Source organism: Phaseolus vulgaris, chromosome 2, assembly GCF_051622355.1.
Source record: "Phaseolus vulgaris cultivar YP4 chromosome 2, ASM5162235v1, whole genome shotgun sequence".
Taxonomy (NCBI): domain Eukaryota; kingdom Viridiplantae; phylum Streptophyta; class Magnoliopsida; order Fabales; family Fabaceae; genus Phaseolus; species Phaseolus vulgaris.
This window is the reverse complement of record NC_143499.1, coordinates 8,803,234-8,828,895: the sequence shown is the minus strand read 5'-3', so window position 1 is coordinate 8,828,895 and position 25,662 is coordinate 8,803,234. Positions and strand designations below refer to the sequence as shown.

Here is a 25,662-nt window from a genome sequence, read left to right as displayed (position 1 = left end):
ACTGGGGTTAAACAGGTTATTGGTACGTCAGAATGTGCAACCCAACTTGTTTGAACAGGTTATTTAGATCACGACAAAGATTGAGGTTAAACAAGGATTATATCAAATGTAAACACCCACTTACCATACATAATACTTAGATATAATCCATGGTAGACGAAGATAGATATAATCTAAAATGTCAACAGATAGCACAACAAAAAAGTATGATCTGGAAGCCAGTTCCCATTTTCTTGTTGCACTTACACATGCATCTGTTCAGTGGTTGAAGCTACAAGATCCATAGTCTGCTGCAACAGTAAGAAGCAACTTTTGACACTACTGGCTTCTCAAATCCTATTCCTAAACTAAGGTGAACTGTGATGACCATGATTAGATGTCTCAGATACATAAAGAAACAAAGCTAGATTTCTTTGCTGGATTTGTTTTATTCTCATTAGAAATTCCAGGATGTCCCGACAAGTCATTCTACAACAACATTCACAAGTTCATACTCGATGAGAGACAAGTTGTTATCCTCCTTAGCAGTGAAACTAGCAGGTTCTGTCACTTCCACTCGGCCCCACTTGTCCACAGCAAGCCTCATTGATCCTTTGAACATGTCAATTTTGGCATTTCGCAGGATCACAGTAGCACCCTCTTTCATCAAATCCACTGAACATAAGAAAAATTGGAAACACGACGAAATGTTCCATATCTCAGCCAAAAACACAATACTCAACTCATTCCAAACCAAAACTTCAAATATTCGCTTAGATTGAAATTTAATTTGAATACATAAAATATTTTCAACATTGTTATTCATCTTCCAACATAAAACTTCCTTTTAACTTTCATGTTGAATACAAGTTGACAACTATTACACTATTATTGTCAAGGGAGAATTACAATACAATCTAAAACTTGTAAATATAAACAGTGATTGGAGTTATAAGTAAATAACACAAGGCACTACACCAAAATATGAACTGTAAGTAACAACAGGGTAGATAAAAGGAAGAGAAACTATTTGAGTAGCAGAATTACCGAGGGAAACATGTGTAATTATGTTATAGAGAATGTGATTAAAAGGAGAAAGAAGTTAACAACAGGGTAGATATGACTAGAAAAGAAAAGGGCATGAGGTTGGGCTAGAGATTTTGTGCATCTACAGAACTCTAGATCTTTTATTTCCTGCATTTATTTGTCCAAGGGAGTTAGTCTCATTACTTTTAGGGGGAAAAATCAGTTCATATCAATGAATAACCAATTAATATTACTTTTAGCATTTCAAACCACTTGTTTGGTTATTTTTCCTAAATGGGAATTACTTTTTTCTTATTATTTATGAAATTTAAGTTCTCCGCGATATATGATCACTATAATATCATGAGAATACTGAACTTCATCTATTAGTAATAGCAATGGTCCAAAAACACATTCTATACAAAGACAGGTCATTTTTGTATGTGAAAAATTATAGAGTCTTAATGTAAAAAAAAGCAATCAGCAGGTATACACTTCCACTTCAAGCTTGCTACTCCTTTTTTCTAAACTTAGCATCTGTAAACGTAGTTTGTATTTTGGTTCTACACTTCTCAGACCTCAGCCATAGGGAGAATTCAAAAGCAGGAATAAGTAATAAGCAAGAATAAGCAATCTTGAATCTGCAATTCTGCTTCATTGCTAAATGTTTGCAAAGAGAGCTTGCTTTTTTTCAACTTTCTTCCCAAACTCTCTTCACCCCCTCCCATTCCCCAAAAGAGCCTCAATTTATTTTTGTTTCTTATTCAGAGCCCAGATAGTAGGTATATCCAAAGGACACACAAAACGTTGTTAGAAACTGGCACACACATTATTTCCTGATTATCCCAGACTGTGTAAGCCCAATTCAACCCTAAAAGCAGTTCTTTAGTAGTGATACAAAATCCACACATTATTTCCTGATCATCCCAGACTACGTAAGCCCAATTCAACCCTAAAAGCAGTTCTCTAGTATTAATACACAACCCATAAAAACAGTAGTAATACTAACTCCTGAGTTGCACAAAACAATATTGAATATTCACATGTCAACCAAGTACACAAGGAATTGGTTATATGTTATTTTCCCACTAATTCAACATATATGCCCTAAACTGTAAGGCCTTGCTAATTTTCATAATTGAGAAACAAAGAAATTGAATAAAATCTCATTTCCCGTGTTCATTCAGATAAATAAAAAACAAGAACCAGGACTTATCTTACTATTTAATATGCAAACAATAATTAAGACAAAAACTTGTTCCAATCAATAATAATTCCACCATAGGTTCTTGTCTTCAATTGCAATAATAGAGTGAAACAGAAAACTCCAGAATTACATAGTATAAACTGTCAAGCATGTCCTCATGGCCTAAACAAGTGAAATAGAGAGGGAATATATAATTAACAAAAGTACCACTAAGAGTTTAAAAAAGCCTTGTCAATTATGAAACCCAACAAAAATAAACCAAAGTCTTCAAAACTACACATTGATTGGCTTCGATTGTGGTTAAACTAGTATAACAGAATATATATTTTTAATATTATAATACACCAAGCAATAAACTAATACAAAATAAATTAGGTAAAAATTAAAAGAAAAATAGCAATTTATATAGATGTAATGTATCATGCATGATAAAAATTCATAATAAACAGAAATATATAGATAGATCTTACATATAAACCTAAGATCATTTAATCATGTTTTAGAATAAAAATTAAAAACATTTGGGGTAAAGTTTAATCAGTTTTTTGCATTGGTTCTTACCTGGTTTTTTTAGCACCTTTTAACCAGTCTTTTTGTCCCCCGATTTTTTATATTGTTTAGATAAGTGAACTAACTAATTCCCAATTGAATCATCCAGTCCAGTTTTAGTAACTACGTTAAAACACTATAAGAATTCTAGACAACCACTGTTGAACAAATAAAGCTACCAATGAGACCTTGACATATTTTAATTGAACCAAGAAAGTAGTATAAACCAGAATGCAATAACTTATAGAAAAAGTAACACAAAGCTGGCTTCTCTGCTCTAGATCCTGAAATGTAGTTTACTGAAAAAAGAGGACACAGGAAAAATTAGGAAGCCCCTGAATGACATTGTGTCTTCTGCTAGCATTCTTCCCCCAATTACATCAGTTTTTCATTTCTATATCTCCCTAGTTACTTCAAGTCTTACACCTCCTTTATGAGTTCAAGAGAAATAACCATACAGAAGCAAAGATACATTTCAACATTAGAAAGGTAGAATATCTACCTATTTTGTAGTTATTGTTGTTGTTAACTTGAATCACTTATCACCAACAATGTAGGAAACATAATACAAAATTTTGCTTTATCATTGCATAAGAGAAGAGTACAATCATATCCTCAAGGGTGTAGAAATTTTCCATTACACATATATGTACACCAACCAAAGGATGTCAACAACTGCAAATTTAGTTGGATTTTAACTGACTATAGGACTGATAAATTCTAACAGCCATGCAAATGTCCTCTTCATCAATAATCTAGATTATTTAGCATACAAAACATTAACTATCCAACAACAGAATTTTCATGATATTCATGCTATTTCTAAATACAATACCTAATCCATTACCAAATTCCCATATACAAATAACCAGATAAAACAATCAAGACACTCTCACAAGAACCAAATAACTGGAAGAGACCCTGAAACATATCACAAGATTTAGCTTACTCGGAAACTGCATTTTCCTACAACTGAAAATTACCTTTTCCTTTGATAACTAGGTGTGTACGTTATATTGTTAGCAAATGCTGCCAAACAGGAACCTTGAGCATTTTTAGTCAGAGAACAACAGACTGGTTCAAATATGCTAAACACAAATAGGAAAAGACAAATCATTTCTTATTTCTTCCCTGATTTCTATAAAGGTTTGAGACAAAAAGTTTATATGGCTGATGATATGTTAGTGCAAGAAAATGCTAATAGGCATCAATTAGGATCTTTTGGGTAGAAACAAGAAAAACACACAACACCAATTACACTGATTCCTCTATTGCATATATATTATCCAGTTATTTAGATCATCTAGTACACAATTAACTATGAACCTGTGACTTCCGGAAGACTTCATATGATAAGGGTTTTAATCATCAATAGCACATTAAAGGCCATATATGATAATAATTCAAAATTTAGGTTAAAGCTATTTCTGTAAGTTTTTCAGATATGTAAATATAAGTGAGAAAAGAATGTTAGTAAGTTACTTCACTACTTTTAGTTAGGATTTCAAGGCTGTTGAGTGCACAATTCTTTGATCTCTTTGTTTCTCTGTATTTCCTTTTATCCTCTCTATTCTGTTTTCTTTATCCTACACCACTTTCTTTCTGTCTCTCTTCCTCCTACCCACTTAAATTCTCTATCAAATCCCACAAATTGAATAGGTACATATCTTTTAAAGAAGTTTCTTTTAAAAAACAAATATATAAACGTTCGAGACCTATGATGTACAGATACATTATGCATATCGGATACATATCATGTTCTATATGAAGGGTATGATACATATTTAAAAATATCTAAAAATTCACAAGACATAATAAATATATAACTAAAAAATTCTGCAAATCCAAATTTAAAACATGTTTCTTAGATACTGATAAAATAAATAAAAAATTACAACCCATTGCATCATAAATTATTTTCTACTATTTACATATATATGAACAGTACCATAAATCTCTTTCCTTACTTAGAATCATTTATAAAGAACACAATTTTTATCTTTGGTTTATCTAGGGACTCTGTTTCTGTGTTTCTGTATTGCACATGCTTATATGTTTCGCATAGTTGTATTGAATTTTCATAAAATGCTTAGAGATTTGACACTTCACCGACACATATCAAATCCAAACACTTGTATACTCCACCTACAATACTCAACCTTATCATAGCACATCCCCAAGAACCAACATCTTGACAACCTCTGCTCTACAACATTTCACTTGTTGACAGTTAACTCAACTTCCTCATTGGCCAAAACCCTCTGTTGGTAGCTTTATATATTTCAATACTCCACCAAACATCTTATTCTACTCACAGCACATACCACAAACAGTAATTACAGATGCACACGAAATTCACAAAATAAGGCACCTAATGCATATAGTTCAGGACAATTCACCTTCAGTTCACAGCACATATCACAAACAGTAATTACAGATGCACATGAAATTCACAAAATAAAGCACTTAATGCATGTCCGTGGACAAGTGACAGTCCAGAACTAACTGATATCAGAACAGAAATGGCAGATGGCCACAAAATGGACAAAACAGTAGACACATGACATGCGCTTATTACGTGCAAAACAACCAAATAACAACCCTTCGCCCAGCCAAAGAAAAAAAAATGACAACAATAAAAATACCATGATGCAGTGAGGAAAAACTTGAAAATGGACAGATTTGGGAAATCAATAACACATATATACCTTGATCATTTCTAGCAGTGAATATGATCATTCCAGTCTCATCACCAACCAAACATTCAGCAATTCGCATTTGACGGGACTGAGGACCATCAGAACGACCTTTCTGCATCACCATCTTAGCATTGACAACCTTCACAGTTAAAGTGTGCCCACTTGTCCCAGGGCGAAGCTGATCCACCTTGGTGAACACAGGCTTCCTCAATCCTGATTTTGAATCTGCCATGTTTTGAATCCTACAAAAGCACAAGAAACTCCACTAAGACAGCATAAAACTGCAGCAAAGCACATTAATGCTACCTAGAAAGACCTTATTAGATAAGTCAACCTCACCTGACCTAACCCCAGGTTAAAGGGGCAAGAAAGTTCAGAAATTTTCAATATCTCAGGAATAAGTATTGATAATAACATCGGGTCAGTAAAAGGGTAGAGCAAAAGATCCAAACTCATTCCAATTTCTCAGTTGCACCAAACACGTTTAAGAAGTTTGAAATAAAATTCATATGATAAAAGAGTAAAAATATTTCGAGAAACCCAACCGTCAAAATGAAGTTTTTTTACATGAAAACGTGCATGAGTGGAAAGGAAACAAGAAGTGTAAATGAAAATTGAAAGATGTGAGAAAAGGGGAAGGAGATTGGAATGCAACCTGAAAATTGGTGTGAGGGAAGAGAAAGAAGAGAAACTGAGACTCAGACTCAGACGTCAATTTTTAACAATTGAAAGGGACAGCGTTTGTGTCACTCACTTCTCCTTTTTGTCTTCGCTTCAAGGCACCAAATAAATAAAAAGTTTAAATTTACGCTTAATTTTTTTTTAACTCTATTATTTATTTATTCATTTTATTTATTTTATTCATTTAATCTCACTTTTAGTAAAAATTTCAATAAGTTTTTCAACTTTTAAAACCAAAATCACATCACAATCTTAGTTTAATTCCTGTTTAGATCATTTACACCTTTATTTTCACATTTAACACTCTTTTATTTTTATTTCCTTATCTATTATCTTTTTGTTTTTATTTTCCTATTTAGTACCCTTTTATTTTTTATTTCCCTATCTGACATCATTTCAAAAATAAATAAATAAATAATAAATTAATTTTTTTTATAATTTTAATTTTGAATGCATTAAAAAATAAATATTTTTAATGTTTAAAATAATTAGAAATATAATTAATGAATAAAGAAATGAATTTTGAACTAAACATTTTAAATTTATTTTTATTTTTTTAAACTAATTTATTTATTCATTAATTATATTTCTAACTATTTTAAATATTAAAAATATTTATTTTTTAATGCATTCAAAATTAAAATTATCAAAAAAAAATTAATTTATTATTTATTTATTTATTTTTTAAATGGTGCTATATAGGAAAATGAAAAATAAAAGGGTGTTAGATAGGGAAATAAAAACAAAAAGGTGCTAGATAAGGAAATAAAAACAAAAAGATGCTAGATAAGGGAAATAAAAGTGTAAATGGTACTAGATAGGGAATTTACCCGTTCATTTATAAGCTTTTAATTTAATTTTTATAAATTTTACTGTTACATTATTTTTAAAATGTTTTATAAATTTATTTAAATATGTAAAGATTTTATAAAATCTACATAGAAAAATATAGAATCTACATTTATTTTATGTCATTTGAGTTTTATTTTTTGCATTAGTTTCTAGCAAAGAGAAAAGTTTTGATAATCATAATAGATAATTAGCAAGTAGTTTGTGTTTTTAAGGGTGTTACAAAACAACATCTATGAAACAAATATTAGATATGCATATGATTAAACATGTGTTTCCAAATATAAGTGAATTAATATTCTAGAAAAGATATTTTTGTACAATAGAAAAGACCATTTCATGAGTATTCTAAAATACTCAACATAATTCCGTTATTGTAAATGAAATTAGGGAAAAACAATTTAAAAAAAAAACTTTAATTTCCTTCCAGCTCCATAATAAATTATTTTTCATTACAAAATCTTCATTTCCTAACTAAAAGGTAAGAATGAGATGTTTCAAAAAGTAGAATCTGGAATTGTAATTTCAGAGTTATGGACTAATAATTTTAGAAGTTTAAAGCAGTCTTCTAGATTTTATTTTATGTTCCAGAATAACTTTTCTTTCCAAAATCTTCATTTTTGGAAATTCCAAATTCTAGAGTAAGTGCTATGGAATTTTTATAAAAACTCCTTTCACCACTATCTTATGTTTTTTGTTTGGCCACACACTTCAAAACTAGGAGAAATCCACTTGTAAAATCCGTAATAAATGTTTTAATTAATGAGTATAAATAATTTAATTACTTCTTTACTAAATGAGAGGGTATTGTGATATTTATTATCTATTGTCAGTTTTTTTTATTTTAAATAGTTTTTATAATTAAGTGACCAAACCAAAATGACTAGTAAAATAATATTAACAATATTTAATTTTAAAATTTATTTATATTGATGAAATTGAGTTATTTTTAAAAAGTTCATTTAAATAAACTTATATATTTGTGCTGCAATTTAAATTTATTTAAAAAAAACTAAGTTTATTTGCTCGTGATATAATTTTATTAGGTTATATTTTAAGATCAAATGTTTATTTAAATCTATATTTTAAAATAATCATTTTAAGATTTTTGTTAAAATAATATTAACAAGTGGATGTTTCTTTCTGCACCCATCAAAGTTCTCCTTGCATCCCACTAAATAAGTAAAATGACCATAATGTTCATCTAAATTGATCTTGTTTCGGAAAGATCTTTCCAGAATACAATTCAAAAAAATTATTTTGGAAAACACATTTCAAAATGTATTATACACGTTCTGAAAATATTATTCGAAAATTCTTTCTGGAAAACGTTTTCTAGAATACATTTATAAATTCTAAAAAGGGGTGTCTGGGAAGATTTTGGAAAAGCTAATATGAAAGTCATTTTAAAAATAAGTAAAATTGTCTTTTTTTCAAATATTGAAGGAGTGTAAGAAGAATTTTGATGGGTGCATGAAGAAACACCCTGACAAGTATCTGTGAACACCCATGGTGATAAAATAATGTGGATATTGTTCTTTTAAAAAAAAAAAAAAGCATCTTAGACAATGTGGTGAAACTTTTGTAGTTAATGAAATAAGTTGTACATTTCATTCCTAAGATGGCTTAGTCAATGGGGGAGTGGATGTGTCATTACTACACATTTTAAAACCCCTTATTGGAAATAAAAAGTATAATTATTATATAATAAAATTTTCAAATTAATAGCGATTTCTTAATGAAACTAACATATGTGCAAATACACATAAACAACTTTGTGTAGATATACACTATAATGACTCTTTTGAATAATCTATTCTTGTATAAGTCAAATAAAGTAAAACTCAAATCATTAAGTTTGATGTCATTGTTATCTATTATTTGTTTATATTGAGTTGGAATGTTGTCCAGCAACCTTTGTTTTATTAACATTTAAAGTTGGCATATTTGTGAAGAAAGATAATGTATAATTGATATCAAGTGTTGTATAATCATTCTCATTATTACCATGCATGGTTTTTCCTTGAAAAACTATTCACTTTTTTTGTTAGCAGAGTTAGAGTCAGTGACATAAGACATTTGTTTCGCCATAAATGTCATGATGAATAACTCTTTTAAATAACCTATATTTTATTATGTCAACCAAAGTAAAACTCAAATTATTGGGTTAGATGTCACTAGTATTATTAACTCACTTATATTTAAAAGTAGACACATTAAAACTTGTGTAATCAATCACCCAAATATTTTCAATTACACCAAGGTAACACAATGATGCCACAATAGGATATTACCATTTGAATTAAAGAAGTGCAATGATTTCACCATGATCATTACTCCTCTATTTAGCATGGTGTTTTTTCACTTTTTGAATTTTGTGTAAAACTAATAGTAGTATATATCATGCCCATTCCAAAAAAGGTCATCCAAGTTAGGTTCACATCTTAATCCTTCAATGTATAAAAAATTATATTGTCGTTTTAAATTTGTTAAACCACTTCAAAAAAAAAAAAACTATTGTATGTTCATTCATTGTCCAATTCTTAGCCATTTGTGGATTATTATTTTTTCACATTGTCTTTGTGGGCATATAAGCATGACATGAATTTGTTAGTGTTATTTAGTATATAAAAACATGTTTAAAGAACTTCATCATGTACAAACGTCATAACTTTTATATTAAAGTACTTTTACCAACAACTCTTCCATGGTGACGAGACTTTGACACCCCACAACTTCAATGTCTGACAAACATTATACATGAAACTAAATAACTTTCTCTCTAATATATATTTCAATAATTGAAGTTTGAGAAAAATATTACTATTTTAAATACCCTTTTAAGATGTTCATGTATTGTTCAATAGAGTACATCCATCATAAGAATACCAAACAATAAAGTTTAACTTATTTGATTAAATAAAGTGGACCATGATATCAAAAAATTGTGAAGAATTCCAATTGATAAAGGATAATTACATTCTCATTCTCTATCTAATCCAACTTCTTAGGATCAATAATTTTACTACATATTTTACTAAAAAAAACATAATCTAGTCAAGCCATATATTGTTGAAGATGGTTGCTGCCCCTTCAAGACATGTGTTTGATGAAGCCATTTGTGTACATTTCATGTGTATTTACATTTGCTTTAAGAATGTCTTAGGTATAGGTTAGAGGTTGTTTAAGAGTAGGCTTTTTGCTGAGTAACTCACCTCTGGACCCCTGACCATGTGATAAGAGCAAGCACAAATTTCTTAAACTGTTTTTCACATGTTTTACAAAAAACACCTTTACTGCATAAAAATAAATTTGTTCTTTTCCAAATAACAAATTCTTTTTTAAACTGATGCATTGACTAAGTCTCTTGAAAATCAGGTTTTGTGCATCAAGTATTTTGACTAAGTCTTCTCTCTTTCAAAACGACTGTGTTTCGATAGTTAAGTCTTTTGTTATAGTTTTGAAAAATAAATCTGTTCATTTGTAAATGAATAGATTCTTTTTTATCTGGTGTCATGTTTATCTTAAACGGTTTTTCGTTTTTTCCCTGCACCAGAATGGTTGACTGAGTCTCCTTCACATAACAAATTCTCTAACTGCATTTGAAAATAAATCTGTTCATTTTATTTTCAATATGTTCTTTTTATAACAGCTTTAACTGTTTTTTGAAAATCTGTTATAAGTTGTTTTTCTATAAAAAGAAAACTTGTTCCTGCGTTTAAACATCGATCATACATTTGAGAAAACAAGTTTTACATTAGAGAATTGAGGATTTACAGAGAATTAGCATGTGTTCTTGAAAGATTTCAAAAATCAAAAGTGTGCTTGTTCTTGTTTTGTTCTAAAGCTTGGTGAGAGGTGTTGCTACTGTTTAAGCAATCTGTTCTACTGGTTTAAGGCAGATTTCTCCATCCTCGTATTCGTTTCATATTTCTTTTCTTGTAAAAGTGTGGTTGTAAACTCTTCTTGATAGGGTTTCTTGAAGAGTGTGTGTGCTGAAATAGGGTTTTTCAGCAAGTGTGCCAAGTTTCTTGTAGGGTTCAAGAACAGTGGCTGTGTAAGTATGTTTGATACATTTTGTTTACTGGATTTCACCTTGGATTAGGTGAGACTGGATGTAGCTCAGTTGAGTGAACCAATATAACTATTGTGTGTTCATCTCTCTTCATCCCTACACTCGAATTCTCGCTTAATGAATCTGTTCAATTAAAAATAAATTTGTTCTTTCTAGGCTTGTTCATACTGTTCTTATTTTCTGGAAAATCAGTTTGGTTTTGTTAAGAAGTTATATGAACTGTTAATTACAACTGGAACAACTTGTTTGTGATAGGTTACCCAATTGATTGATAAGCTAATAATTGAACCTTTATCACTTGCTTAAAAATTGAAGGTTACTGTTTTTGCTGTTCATTGTTTTCTCTCTAATATCAGTGTGTGTGGCTTGCAAATTAATCTGCATAATCTCACGAATAACTTGGTTGATATAAACGTTTTCAAACATAAACAGTGTCAAAATAAATCTGTTCATTTACAAATAAATCGACTTATTTTATGTGTACTGTGATAAAATTTGATTTTGCGCGAAACTTTTAAAAGGTCAATTCACCCCCCTCTTGAACTTTGACATTATTGAACCCAACATATATGATACTCTTAAACAATATTTTTGAATAGCCACAAGTAGAAGTTGGTACATCAAGACATGACAATTATGAGACTTAAACTAAAAAACTTTAGATTTGTCATTAATACAAGTCTTTTGACATTTGAATAGCAACCTTATAATACCTTCACGTCTTCGGAAAAACTCACAAAACATCTTTTTTCTTTTTAGACAATGTGTATATATTAGAGGTGAATGTGTTTTCTTACCATGAGATTGTAAAACTAGTTATTATCTTATAATAATTTCAACCATAACCAACTGAATATTGTTACCTTATTCATTTTTCCCTACATATTAAAAGTGTTTCAATAATATTGTCACACATTTTTCTCTACATGTATGACATTTGTAGGATGTCTCACATCAAACACCTTCAATTAAAGGTAGCAAAGCAAGTTAGGTTCAAGGAGTTGACCCACCATTAATTTAGTAGGACGAATTGACATTTTTAGCTTGCTTACTCACTCTAGCCTATTCTACCTAACTTGCCAACCTGGCATAACAACATAAGTTAACTAAGCGACCCTTTTTTTAATGAAAAAAAAATAACTTTATTGTATTATATTATTTGAAGGATTCAAATATGAAATAATATTGTGATTTTAATCATTAACACTTACAACTTAAGTTCAAATTATTAATTACAATGAAATAATTTAACATGTAAAGGTAATAACCCTTTTAATTTGTCTAATTGGAGGCATTAATTAATCAATTAAAAACTTAGAAAATATTTACATAACAAAATAAAAGAAGAAGAAAATGGTAAGGTGGATTATAATTTTTATCCTGTCTCACCTTGTTTTTTTTTGCATATTGATGGTCGATCAGGCTAAAACAAGTTTTGTTGTCCTGTTTTGTCATCCTTATCTAATATGGAAGATTGAAGAAGATTGAGATTTTCTTCCATGTGTTTATTCTTATGGTTTGTTTATGCATCTTTCTAAGCATAAGTTATATGTCTTTCATGTCTTCATATACTTTTGATCCACTTAAGGTTGTCAGAGCTAACTCACTCCTTTTACACCCATTCAATGTTTTTTATAAAAGTGATGGTTATAACTAAGAAATCTTTCGTGTCCAAGGTACATTGTTTTTCTTCCATGTTGTAGTTTTTCTCTAACTCTTCCATATTATAGTTGATGATAACATATGTCTTTCTCACATAAAAAACATGTATTTCTGACCCTTAATGTTGTACCTGCCCAAACTACCATACATATGTTGAAAAAACATTAATTATATAAAATAACATCTCACAAGACTTAAAATGGTCATGTGCATACCAACCAAATATAACAATGTCTTCCTCCCATAACTTTTTCAAATTTTCAACCGGTATACTTAAATAAATATCAATTTAATTTTCTAGTTGTCTTGAACTCTAGATCATCAAAGACATTGTAACATATTTGTGTGTTTCATATATAACCATGGAGGTAAGTTGTAAACCACTAACAACACAAGATCATGAACTATGTTTCCAACTCAAGTTTCCATACATGTTTATTCCACATGTAGCAAGTTCAAGCCTAATGTTTCTTAGACCATTGTCGAACTTCACTGTAAAGAATTGGCAAATGTCTCAAATGACAATTTTTTTACGTCCATTTGCACACATTTAATGATTATCTTCATTTGCATTAGTAAACAGTTGTTTCAACCCTGAAACTGTAGGAAGATACCACAACACCTAAATAAAAGGACCTTTCATGACATCCTTTACAAAATTATCATTTTTCTCGTATTATACAATCATTCCAACATGAGTGATTTTTTATACTTCATACACAACAATACAATATTTTATTTGCTCGTACTTTTTGTGTTAACAACATATTACCTTTAGTAAACATGTTATTTAACAAATCAAACATATTTTATCTGTTCATTTATTTATTGCTTTCAAATTGAACAATTTTAATATTATCAACAATAATGTGAAATGAGTACATCCTTGATAAAGTCTACATATTATCATACACATTGCACACGATTGAAAAATATCACATATAAGTTCACAAATAATTTTCTCTTGATCGCCTATCATAAATTATTTCATTTAGATAACTTTTAATTTTTTAATTTTTTATTTATGTGAATTTCAATATTTGGTAATCTTAAATAACTTTTGAATTCTTAATGTATTTGAGTTTTTTCCCCCTTTTGAATACTCCATACAAAAATTCTTAATATTAAGTGCCCAATCAGTTAAACAATTTTGGAGATTATTGTCGCTTTTGCTCTCCTCAAATTAGTGACATCACCATTATCTTTCCAAGTCACATCTCCATATTTTTCTACTATGACGACTTTTTTTTCTATTTGCACCACTTTCAACTCATGGTTATTGGGAACCATCAATTATGTTTTCGTGATGCGAAATATGTCATTCAAATTGCTTGTATAGCACCTCCAATGCCCGCTTCACACCCTCCACAATTCTCATAAACAAATCAAACCCTTTCACTTTTCCATTAACTTTTGAGGTCATTCTCACTTTCCTTGAATTTTTTTGAACAATGTTATTCTAGAAGAAGTACATTATATATATTATAGTGTTTTTTTATAGTTAAACCACATATCCTCAAGCATTGATGAAGATAAAACAATTGAAAAAGAAAGGTGAATCATTATAACCAAATGTAGAGAGGTGACTTGAAAAAATATTGTCTATCTCACTAATTTGAGAGGAGTCTATAATAATAGATATTATTTTAATTTTTTTAATTTATTATATACTTAAATTTCATTTATAATAAATACTAAAAAAACTAAAAAAATATTGATACCCTTAAAATTAATTTAATTTTTTTAGGTTTAATTACCTTTTTTGTCCCTACATTTAGAGCCAATAGTCAATTTAGTACAGTGGTATTAAAAAAAATGAATTTGGTCCCTAAGTTTTTTAAAATGTATTATAAATGGTCATTTTTGTTAAGTCGCATCAAACGATGTTAAGTGGTGCTTATGTGACAGAGATAAGGGGTTACATGGACTGCGAAGTAGGTGACACGTCATTTTAGGTGAAAAATTATGCACTTTGAACTACAATTCAATATTTGAACAGGGGAAATAAAACGTATTAACCTTTCCGTAAAGAAAGGAAGCACATACATATTTTTTTTTCTTTGCAAAATGAAAGGGCATAAACAAAAACTCAATCAAGAAACCGGAGAAATTTTTTGCATAAGCATTGACTAAAGCTAGGTAAGTTTTTAGTATATCCTTCTCCATGAAGTCCACTTGAGTTTGAGATGGTACCACAAAGGTGGCATTCCCAGCACCCCTCCTGTTAGTCTTGGATCAAACACATCAAATAGGACCTTTCTTAAGGAATCCAAGAGAACCTGAGAAGGCATTGGAAGGAGCACCGAAAGAGCTTCAGCAGGCACACTTGCAACTAACTTTCGAGCCTTTTCTGAGTGTGCATGGGCTATTGATGCCATGTCATAAATGACATTACAAAGGCCCTCACGAGAATCCACCCATCTCTCTTCCCCACCTCCCTGCTTAACTATTAACCCATGTTTGGATGTTATTGCAGTTGGGATGTAAGAAAATGTCGGTTGCAAGATGCGTGATAGAACAGTGATTTGAGGAGCAAGAGTATGCCATTGGCCTTGCCGATATGTGAGGCCAAAGTGTAGATTTTCCACAATCACTGACTCCACCACAAACGACGACCCTCCTATATGTCAACTCATTCATTTCTGGGAACAAGGCAACAACCAAAAACGTTTACGCAACGAAACCTAACGACCACCCAATTTATTAATATCTACTAATTCAATCTAATGCCCCAAACCCTAATCACAAAAAAATGATGTGTCACCTACTTTGCAATCCACGTAACCCCTTATCTCTGCCACATAAGCACCACTTAACGTCATTTGGTGCAACTTAACATAAATGACCATTTTGAATATATTTTAAAAAATTTAGGGACCAAAGTGATTCTTTTAAAAATCACTATACTAAATTGACTATTGGCTCTAAATGTAATTAAACCTTTTCTTAATAATAAATTAGTAATAATTAAAAATATATTTATTTAAAATGTAATTTTATTTATCATCACCTAAAATATATTTTATCTCTAAAAAATATTTATTTATTATGAATTTTAGTATGATATAATTTATATATCCGAAACTATTCATTTATTACTATACATATATACTTTAAATGAACACAAAGAAAAATAATGGTTAAATAGTGTTTGAAGACTAAAAATTGTATGTTTTAAAATTAGAAAAAAGTTAAAAACATACAATATTTTTATAAAGGACAAAAACGAATTTCAAAGAGGAAAAAAATGTTTTATTAAAAAGTTCCTATAATATTTTTGCTATTAATATAATAATATCTATTTATGTTTATAGATTCAACTTTTATGTTGTTATAATGTTTAATTTTTTATTTTCTTCATTATTAAGAAAAATAAAATTTTCATTAAATATTTTTAATTTATTACTTTTTATTTTATAAAAACTCATTTCTTTCTTCAATAATTATATTTTTAACTATTTAAAACATTAAAAATATTTATTTTTTTACAATCGATACATTTATTTTTTTAAGTGCATCTAAAATTAAAATGATCAATTATTTATAATTTATTAATTCCTTTTTACTTTTTATTTTATTTTATTTTATTGGTTCTTAAATTTTTTTATTCTATTTTATATATTTTTTTCTTAAAAAAAGTAAAAAGTTTTAAAAACACTATTCCCATAAATCAAATTCTAAGAGGACTTTTTTTTTAGAAAATACAAAATAAAATCATAGAAAGAAACAATGTTAAATAAAAAAAGAAAAACAAAAGAGTATGAAATAAGAAAAAAAAAGTGGTTGTTAGAAAAATAAAAGTGAGAATAATAATATCTAAAGAAAAAACTCGACAAATTGTGATATCTAAATTTAATATGTGATGTAAGATTAAGCAATAAAATAAAATATTTATTTACTTAATTTTGTTTTTGTTCAAGGTTGATAAATGTTACCTTGCATTTATCTCCTTAAAATCCGACCTCGACGCTTGTGTCTCAGTTTCAGTCTCACTTTTGCTTTCAGTTTCAGATCTCTCTTTCATCACACCAATTTCCAGGTCACATTCCAATCTTCAATACCTTCGCTTTTCTCTGTAATTTTCGCCCCCCTTTTCTTCAATCAATTACTTTCTTCTCTACTTTAATATCTCGAATTTTATGTAAAAACACTTCACCTTTTACTTCTGGGTTTGTCGATTTTTTTTTTCCTATGAGTTTTGTTTGAATGCTTGTTGGAATTAGAAAGTTGGTATGAGTTTGGATCTTATGCTCGTCCTTGTCACTAATCTGATTTTATTATCAATATTTGCCCTAGAGATATCGAAAATTCCAAAAGTTTCTTACCCTTTAAACTGGGGTTAGGTTAGGTTGATTTTACGGGCTCCGATAGGTTTAGTTCGCATCCGGTTGACTAGGTTTTTCCCTTAGCTGAAAATTTTGGATGACAAAGGTTGGATAAGCGAGCATTTCATGTCAAAACCTATGTACACAGAAACTGTTAATTTAAACCTTTGATTTTAGGTTATTTGTTAAGATCTTACAAGATTGGCATAGTGTGCATTACTGCTGTTTTTATGTTATCTCAGTGGATGCTTTTGTGGCTTTTGTATAGGATTTGAAACATGGCAGATTCAAAACCAGGATTGAGGAAGCCAGTGTTCACTAAGGTCGAACAGCTTCGCCCAGGAACGAGTGGGCACACTTTAACAGTGAAGGTGGTCAATGTTAAGATGGTGATGCAGAAAGGTCGTTCCGAAGGTCCTCAATCCCGTCAAATGCGAATTGCTGAATGTCTGGTTGGTGATGAGACTGGAATGATCATATTTACTGCCAGAAATGATCAAGGTACACACACACACTTATATATATATATATATACACACATGTTTTTTTGACAAAGCTGCCCCAAAATACAACTTTCCCTTACTGCATTGTGGCATTGTTATTGTCATCGAATTATTGTATATTACATTATTGTTGGATTAATCTTTTCTTTGTCTGGAGGAAGGAGTGTTCTCTGGTGATTTTGCATGCAGTGTTCACATGTCATGTGTCAAGTGTTTTTGGTACATTTTGTGGGAATCTTGAATCTTTGTTTGGATGTTTCTTCTTGTGTTTTGTCTGTGGTCATGTATCATGTGCTTTATTTTGTCAATTTCATGGCCATTTTGTAATTTCTGTTTGGGGTATACTTTGTGAACCCGATGTTAAGGGATGATGCAGATGCAAGATTGCCTTCATTGTCTGCATTGAAATTTGAAAATACCTCAATCCTGCTTTTGATTTCACCCTTTGGCTGAGGCCTGAGAAGTGTAGAACCCAAAAGAGAATCTGATACAAGTGGTAGCTAGTTTTAAAAGAATTCATACAACACTACACGGATGTACAAACTATCGAGAGAGAGCAGGATAGAGGAAAAAGAAAGCTGCAGTTATGTAATGACTACTCAGATTCTCAGTTCCATTAGTTTTCTGAAACCTACTACTGCAGTATCTACACTGCTATTTATAGCAGTTAACTCCTAACAACCTAACTGGCCCAGACAAATGCCTAAATAATTGATCTTGTGGATCAGTTGGGTTTGTTATCTTCTTAGTACCTTTATAATACACTTTTGTGATTGGTCCCTTCTTTCTATGATGACCCCTCACCCCCACCCAGAAAAAAAAATCCACCTTGTCCTCAAGGTGAAGATTATTTAAGGCCTGCTGTAGATTAGATTCTGCTTCCTGATGTCTTTAGAAGGAGGGAGATTGTGCCTCTTGATCAACTCTTCTAAATCGTCACCTGCTACTGCCTGCCTGAAATCACATTTTCTGGTTAAACTAGAGTTCCACATCATCAGCTAAGGCCAGGGCAAGAGGTTGAACAAACTGTGATGCACTGATGCCTTCTCGAGGAGGGTTACACAAAAATCTGGGAGAAGTCTACGGTCCTCCTGAAAATTCAGCTTATTTGTCTCGACCTATTATTTAAATAACATGAAAAAGGCCATAACAATGAGGACTGGGATTTTGATTTGGTCTTCAGTCTTCCGTCTGGAGAACATATTTTAGAGGGTCGCAAATTAGATAAACCTTAACTCACAATATACACAACACATCTGCCATACTTATTAACTTGAATTCTCATTCTGCTTTGGGCCTTTAACAAATCCTGCCTTAAATCATCTAACAGCCTATCATGTTTCTGAGTCAACCTGTTGACCTCTTTTTCCAACTTTGAAGGATTTGTTGTCCCCTTCAACCAGGGTAGATCTTGTCCAAACAATGCCTTGAAATCTGAATCCAACCACTGCAGCAGCCCCATAATATCAGCAACCCCACGATGTCAACTACAAACAGTTGAATACCACCTCTACTCTTCTCTGTGTTTTATTTTCTTTAACACAAGCAGTGTGGATAAGGTGCTCTGCAACTTGTTTCTACTGTTCTAACTGCTGGACTAGGTCTTTCAGCCTCAACACTACAAAAGGAAACTTAGTGAAACCTCACCAAAGTCACACTATTGCAATCCTCCCAAGCTGATCTTGGGTTGCTAGATTTCCACCAATGGAACCAACTAACACCCATCCTTCCAAAGAACCCACAATCTTCTGCATCATTTCTTTCATCGAAGTTTCCAACATTCACATTGTCTCTCAGAATCTTGATTCTTATTTTCAACATCTTCTCCATAGTTTCCAGTCTTCCCTACATCTTTTTGCCCACCATTGAATTCCTTGATCAATTCCCATCAGTTCTAGACACTCACAGTTCCAAGATCTGAACTTTGCTACTAGTTGATTGATATACATGGCACCAGAATTAATAGAATTCACTCAACAGTAGGTGGGGGGAGAGCAGGATAGAGGAAAAAGAGCTGTTATTATGTAATAATGACTTCTGGGAATCCTGAGAGTGTCAGTCCTTTCCTCCTCCACAGTGAGTTTTTGCTAAAAACTACTACTGCCTATCTACCCTGCTATTTATAGCAATTAACTCTTAACTACCTAACTGACCCATGTAACTGTCTAACTAATTGACTTGCCAGTCAGTTAGGTTTTTTCTTATTCCCTATGTTTGCATATGTGAAGTTTAGAATGAGTAAAAAGTATGAAATGGAAGTTTATACTCACTGATTACTTTCTTTTACATTAAGACTAAGGGACATTTCACATACAAAAAGACCCGACTTTGTATCAAACATGTTTTTGGACCATTGGAGTTACTAATAAAGGAAGTTCAGTCTTCTCATGATATTGTGGTGATAATATATCTTGGAGTGCTTAATTTTTGGCAACTAATAGGAAAAATAATTCCCACTTAGGATAAAAAATTGCTGAATTCTTAAAAAACAAGTGTTTTGGAATTTTAAATAGAGTGATTAATGAGTTATTTATGGATGTGAATTTGTTTTTCCCCTAAAATCACTTAAGACTAGCTCCTTAAAAGAACAGAAAAGTGCAGAAAATTTAAGATAGATTTAGAGCTGTATAGGTACACAGAACCTCTAACCCAAGTACATCCCTTTTCCTCCCAATTCCTGTCTACCATGCTGTCACTTTTTCTCTCCTTTTAATCATCATAACAGAATTCGCATGTTCCTTTCTTCTCCCTACCTCATGGAAATTCTGTTATATTTAGTTACCATTCCCTTTAGCCACCTTACTGTTGTCTCGTGTCCTTTACTCTGGCATTCTTATTTAATCACTTTTCTAGTTGTATATAATGTGAAAGTTCAAATGAATTCCATGTTTGTAGTTGAAGAATAATTTAAAAATGTTTTTATGTAGAAAATTCGGATTAAATGGGCATGTAAAGAAATATTTCAAGTATGATTTAAAATGTTTGTTTTGCAAATAATATATTGTGCATGCCTATGATGAATGAGTAGAGTTTTGTTTAGATGTTGAACATTTTGTTGTGGTTCCACATTTTCAGTGGATTTGATGAAAGAGGGCTCTACTGTGATCCTTCGTAATGCGAAAATTGACATGTTCAAAGGATCAATGCGACTTGCCGTTGACAAGTGGGGCCGTGTTGAAGTCACAGAAGCTGCTAGTTTCACTGTGAAGGAAGATAATAACTTGTCTCTTATTGAGTACGAACTGGTGAATGTTGTTGTGGAATAACTTGTTTTGGAAATTGTGGAACTTCTATTTAGAATAAAAACACATCAAGTTTGTCTATGGGACATCTCAGCATGGCCATCACATTCGCCTCAGTTTAGGAATAGAGATTTGAGAAGCCAGTATAGTACCAACACTGCTTCTTACTGTTGCAACTTCTTGTAGCTTCAACCACTGAACAGACGGTGACTGTTAGTGCAACAAAAATATGAGAATTGGCTTCCAGAACATGCTTTTTGTTATGCTATCTGTTGACAATTTTGGATTATGTGTATCAGAATATTATATATGGCAGGTGAATGTTTATATTTTTGTAACCCTTCGTTTAGTCTCAATCTATCGTTCTACCCTCTGAATTCTTGCGCCAAGAAGTTTATCTAGGATCGTATTGCAACATCATCAGTTAGTTTTGAATTTGTTTTACTGTTATTGCAAAATGGCAGTAAATAATTCTTTGAATAGAGAAGCTTAGATGCAAACTTTCCGCTTAAAAATTTATCTTTTAGGTGCATTTGAATTTTTGTTTTAATATTTACTTTTTTCATTTGTATCATTTGTAAGGCAAGGAAACCAGTGAAAGGGAAAAGAGAGGGAGAGATACAAAATTATCAAAAAAGACTTCTCCTTTGTCATGCAGAAAACTAAGGAGGCAATCAAAATTGTTGGAATCCATTCATCTGTTTTTATTTATTACACATCTTTTATTTGGAAAGAAAATAATACCGAGACAGTTTAATGGATATACATATTTTTATTCATTATATCTTTTGGTTAATTCATCTTATCTTCTTTTTTTTTTCCTTCCATTCCTCTTTCTTTCTTTCTTTTAACTTTTTATTTTATTTACTTAAGAATCAATTCCCTATCTGGCATCATTTACACTTTTATTTCTCTATCTAGCACTCTTTTATTTTTATTTTCTATCTAGCACAATTTTGTTTTTATTTCCTTATCTAGCACCCTTTTATTTTTTATTTTCTTATCTAACACCATTTCAAAAATAAATAAATAAATAATATTTTTTTTATAATTTTAATTTTGAATACATTAAAAATAAATATTTTTAATGTTTAAAATAATTAGAAATATAGTTAATAAATAAAGAAATGAGTTTTTACAAAATAAAAAATAAAAAAATAAATTAAAATTATTTAGTTTAATTTTTTTTAAATGAAGAAAACAATAAATTAAACCCTACAACAACATAAAAGTTGAATCTATAAACATAAATTAATATTTATTTTTATTATTATTGATGATGTAATCATGTTAATTTCAAGTATAAAATATACGAATAATTATAAAAAAACCAAAGTCAATTAGTATTAATTAATAGTGGACACACAAATAATATTGAAGTGTCTATCCTAAATGTAAAATTTTTAAAAAAAAACTAATGCAAATGCTACACTTAATGCTTAAAAATGAGAAGAAAAAAATGCAAAAATAAATAATTATAGAAAATAAAAACAATAACAATAAAATAAAAACAAAAAAGAGAAATAAATAAAGAATGACAGAAAAAAAATAATAACTAAAAATATAAAAGATATAAAATAAAGGCAAAACAAAATAAGATAAAAATAAAAGATATAAAAAAAATAATTCAAACGAAATAAATATAAGAGATATAAGACAATACTAAATAAGTATATGTTGATCATGATTTAATATTTTCTTCAATGTTACATTAAATAGTTTGAGCGAAATGAAACATAATTAATGACGAGAAATGTACAATCCAGTAATGTTGGGACAAATGTTTTTTTGTGTGTCCTGGTATTTGACAATATGAACATTTTTTTGTTCGATCATGTTGTTCTCTTATGTCCATATCAGTCTTTATTCAACTTGACTTAGGCCTCCCCTTTGAGGTTCTTTTCATGTCGGGACTTGGACATAGTATTTGACCAGTGTATGCAGGTCAATACTCTTCATTTCATTTCTGAGTTCCATCAAATAGTCTTTCGTAACATAAAAGACCTGTTGCAATGTTGTTGTTTTTATTTTTTATATTTATTTATTTTTTCATTTTTCTTCTTCTCATTTTTAAGCATTAAATGTAACAATTGCATAGTTTTTTTTTAGGATTTTGCATTTAGGGTAGACACTTCAATATTATTTGTGTGTCCACTATTAATTAATATTAATTGACTTTCGTTTTTTTATAATTATGTCATGTATTTTTTACTTGAAATTAACATGATTACATCATCAATAATAATAAAAATAAATACTAATTTATGTTTATAGATTCAACTTGTTGTAGAGTTTAATTTTTTTATTTTCTTCATTCTTAAAAAATAATAATTTTAAACTAAACATTTTTAATTTATTTCTTTTTTATTTTTTATTTTGTAAAAACTCATTTATTTATTCATTAATTATATTTCTAACTATTTTAAACATTAAAAATATTTATTTTTTAATGCATTCAAAATTAAAATTATAAAAAAAAATTATTATTTTTTAATTTATTTTTAAAATGGTGCTAGATAGGGAAATAAAAAATAAAAGGGTGTTGGATAGGAAAATAAAAACAAAATAGTGTTAGATAGAGAAATAAAAGTGTAAATGGTGCTAAATAGGTAATTGAGCCGTTAGATGGAGAAATAAAAGAGTAAATGGTGTTAGATAGGTAATTGAGCTAACAAAACATTAGTGTTTAAAATTAACATCATTTGGCAAACGTGGACAAGTATATTAAGCATGCAGTTACCATAATGGTTCACCACCATTATTGTTAGATAGTTAGGATACTGTTACGTATATATATTATATACGCATAACTTTCTATAAATGTAGGCAGCTTTGAATATATGATTTAGTTTTCTCTCTCATGTTTCCACATCTCTTCTTTCTCTCTCTCTTCTTCGTTTAACATGGTATAACAGAGCCAATTTTTTTCTCCTCTCTCATGGCCTCGAGTGCCTCCTCTTCTTCTTCATCCTCATCCTCTACCATTGTCCCGTCATTGCTTCAACTCCATCATTTCCACACTCCCATATCATTGAAGCTCGACGATGAAAAATTTCTTGTCTGGAAACACCAAGTGCTCGCTATGCTACGCGGTCTGAACTTCATGCATTTCTTAACAAGTGAATCTGTCCCTTCTCGATATCTTCTCAATGCGAAACAAAAACAGATTCCCAACCCTGCTTATCTCCATCATCAACAACAAGATCAACTTGTGGTTTCTTGGCTTCTCGCTTCGATGTCTGCAACTATCCTCATCAAGATGGTCGGTCTTGATACTTCCATGGAAATCTGGCAACGTCTCACCACACACTACGCCTCCTTCTGAAAACCTCCAAGAACGATCGCTCCGTTTCTAAATACATTCTTGATATCAAAAAGACGGTGGACTCATTAGCAGCTGTTGGTGCACCTGTATCTACCACAGAATATGTGGATGCTATTCTTGATGGCCTTCCTGAAGATTATGATGGGTTCATTACCTCTATTATTTCCTGCAATGATCCTTACAATGTGGATGAGATTGAAGCTCTTCTCCTTGCCCAAGAAGAACGTTTCGACAAGCATCGGCTAGCTCAATCCTCGATTATCCAAGCCAATCACACTGTCACTACATGGTCTCTCAATAAATCATTCAAACAAAAGCCCACTCATGCAATCATTCGTGGTGGTCGTTCTCATCATCGGTTTGCAGGATCTCGCACATTTGCTCGTCCTGTTTTATCTCAATCTGGTTCTTGGAAATCGCAAAAACAACATTGTCAAATCTGTCATAAATCTGGTCATACAGCAGATATGTGTTGGCACAAGTATGAACCTTCTTCCTCAAGCTCTTTCAATGCCAATATCACTGCATATACACTTCCTGTTCATTCCGATCCTGCTCCTTCCATTCTCGGAGCTCCCTCCACTCTTGAAGATCCATTATGGTACCTTGACAGTGGTGCCACGCACCACGTCACACATGATTCCAACCTCTTCACAACCAAACAAAGCCATCATGGACCTGAAACACTCAAACTAGGTAATAATCAAGGTATGAAAATTATGCATACAGGTTCTGCACATTATATTGTTCCTCACACAAACACCATGTTTGTTCTTCGCAATCTCCTGCATGTTCCCCATATAACTAAAAACCTTATCAGTGTAGCTCAATTCGCAAAAGATAACAATGTTTATTTTGAATTTTATGCTAATGCTTGCTATGTTAAACACCAGGACACACATCAGACTTTACTCCAAGGCACTGTTAAGGACGGTCTCTATGTGTTCCCTCCCTCACATGACACTCATGCTTATACTGTTAATCATGCTGCTTATAAACCTACGCTTCCTACTTTGCAACTCTGGCACAATAGATTAGGTCATTGCAATTTTGATGTTGTTAAACATATTCTACGAACATGTAATGTTGCTTATAAACCTCAAACACAGTTTTGTAATGCTTGCATGTGTGGTAAAGTTCATCAACTGCCTTTTTCTAAATCTACCACTCACTACACTGTACCTCTTGCTCTTGTATACATTGATATTTGGGGACCTTCCCTAGTGTGTGCTTCAAATGGTACAAGGTACTACATATCTTTTATGGATGCATATACCAAATATACTTGGATTTTTCTTCTACATCATAAGTCTCAAGCTCTCACTGCTTTTACACGTTTTAAAAACTTTGCTGAAAAACAAACTGGTCACACACTCAAAGCCATCCAAACTGATAATGCCAAAGAATTCCTTTGTTTTAAGAACATCACACATACTCTTGGTATTCATCACCGTCTCATTTGTCCACACACATGAACAAAATGGAACCATTGAACGAAAACATCGTCATATCACTGAAATGGGTTTAACTTTACTTGCGG

General features: G+C 30.9%; 2 protein-coding genes across 3 annotated transcripts; one reads left to right on the top strand and one right to left on the bottom strand.

Moving 5' to 3' along the window:
- Positions 1 to 207: 207 nt before the first annotated feature.
- Positions 208 to 6,239, bottom strand: LOC137810615 (uncharacterized protein At4g28440). Its single transcript, XM_068611984.2, has 3 exons — positions 6,116 to 6,239; positions 5,470 to 5,702; positions 208 to 654 (listed from the first exon to the last, which is right to left on the bottom strand). The coding sequence occupies exons 2-3, from the start codon at positions 5,690 to 5,692 to the stop codon at positions 464 to 466; spliced, it is 414 nt and encodes a 137-aa protein (XP_068468085.1). The 5' UTR covers positions 5,693 to 5,702; positions 6,116 to 6,239; the 3' UTR covers positions 208 to 463.
- Positions 6,240 to 16,716: 10,477 nt separating this feature from the next.
- On the top strand, positions 16,717 to 21,135 carry LOC137810614 (uncharacterized protein At4g28440). Of its 2 annotated transcripts, none has more exons than XM_068611983.2 (3): positions 16,717 to 16,766; positions 17,321 to 17,553; positions 20,631 to 21,135. In XM_068611983.2, the coding sequence occupies exons 2-3, from the start codon at positions 17,331 to 17,333 to the stop codon at positions 20,819 to 20,821; spliced, it is 414 nt and encodes a 137-aa protein (XP_068468084.1). In that variant the 5' UTR covers positions 16,717 to 16,766; positions 17,321 to 17,330; the 3' UTR covers positions 20,822 to 21,135. The 2 variants fall into 2 exon arrangements, with proteins under 2 accessions (XP_068468084.1, XP_068468083.1); XM_068611982.2 differs by having other exon boundaries at positions 16,717 to 16,802.
- The last annotated feature ends 4,527 nt before the right edge of the window (positions 21,136 to 25,662 follow it).

Excerpts from the sequence above, each read along its gene's own strand:
- LOC137810615 (XM_068611984.2), bottom strand. The coding sequence starts at position 5,692 with ATGGCAGATTCAAAATCAGGATTGAGGAAGCCTGTGTTCACCAAGGTG. Across the intron at positions 655-5,469 it reads CACTGCTAGAAATGATCAAG|TGGATTTGATGAAAGAGGGT; the intron begins GTATATATGTGT and ends TCTTATGTTCAG.
- LOC137810614 (XM_068611983.2), top strand. The coding sequence starts at position 17,331 with ATGGCAGATTCAAAACCAGGATTGAGGAAGCCAGTGTTCACTAAGGTC. Across the intron at positions 17,554-20,630 it reads TACTGCCAGAAATGATCAAG|TGGATTTGATGAAAGAGGGC; the intron begins GTACACACACAC and ends CCACATTTTCAG.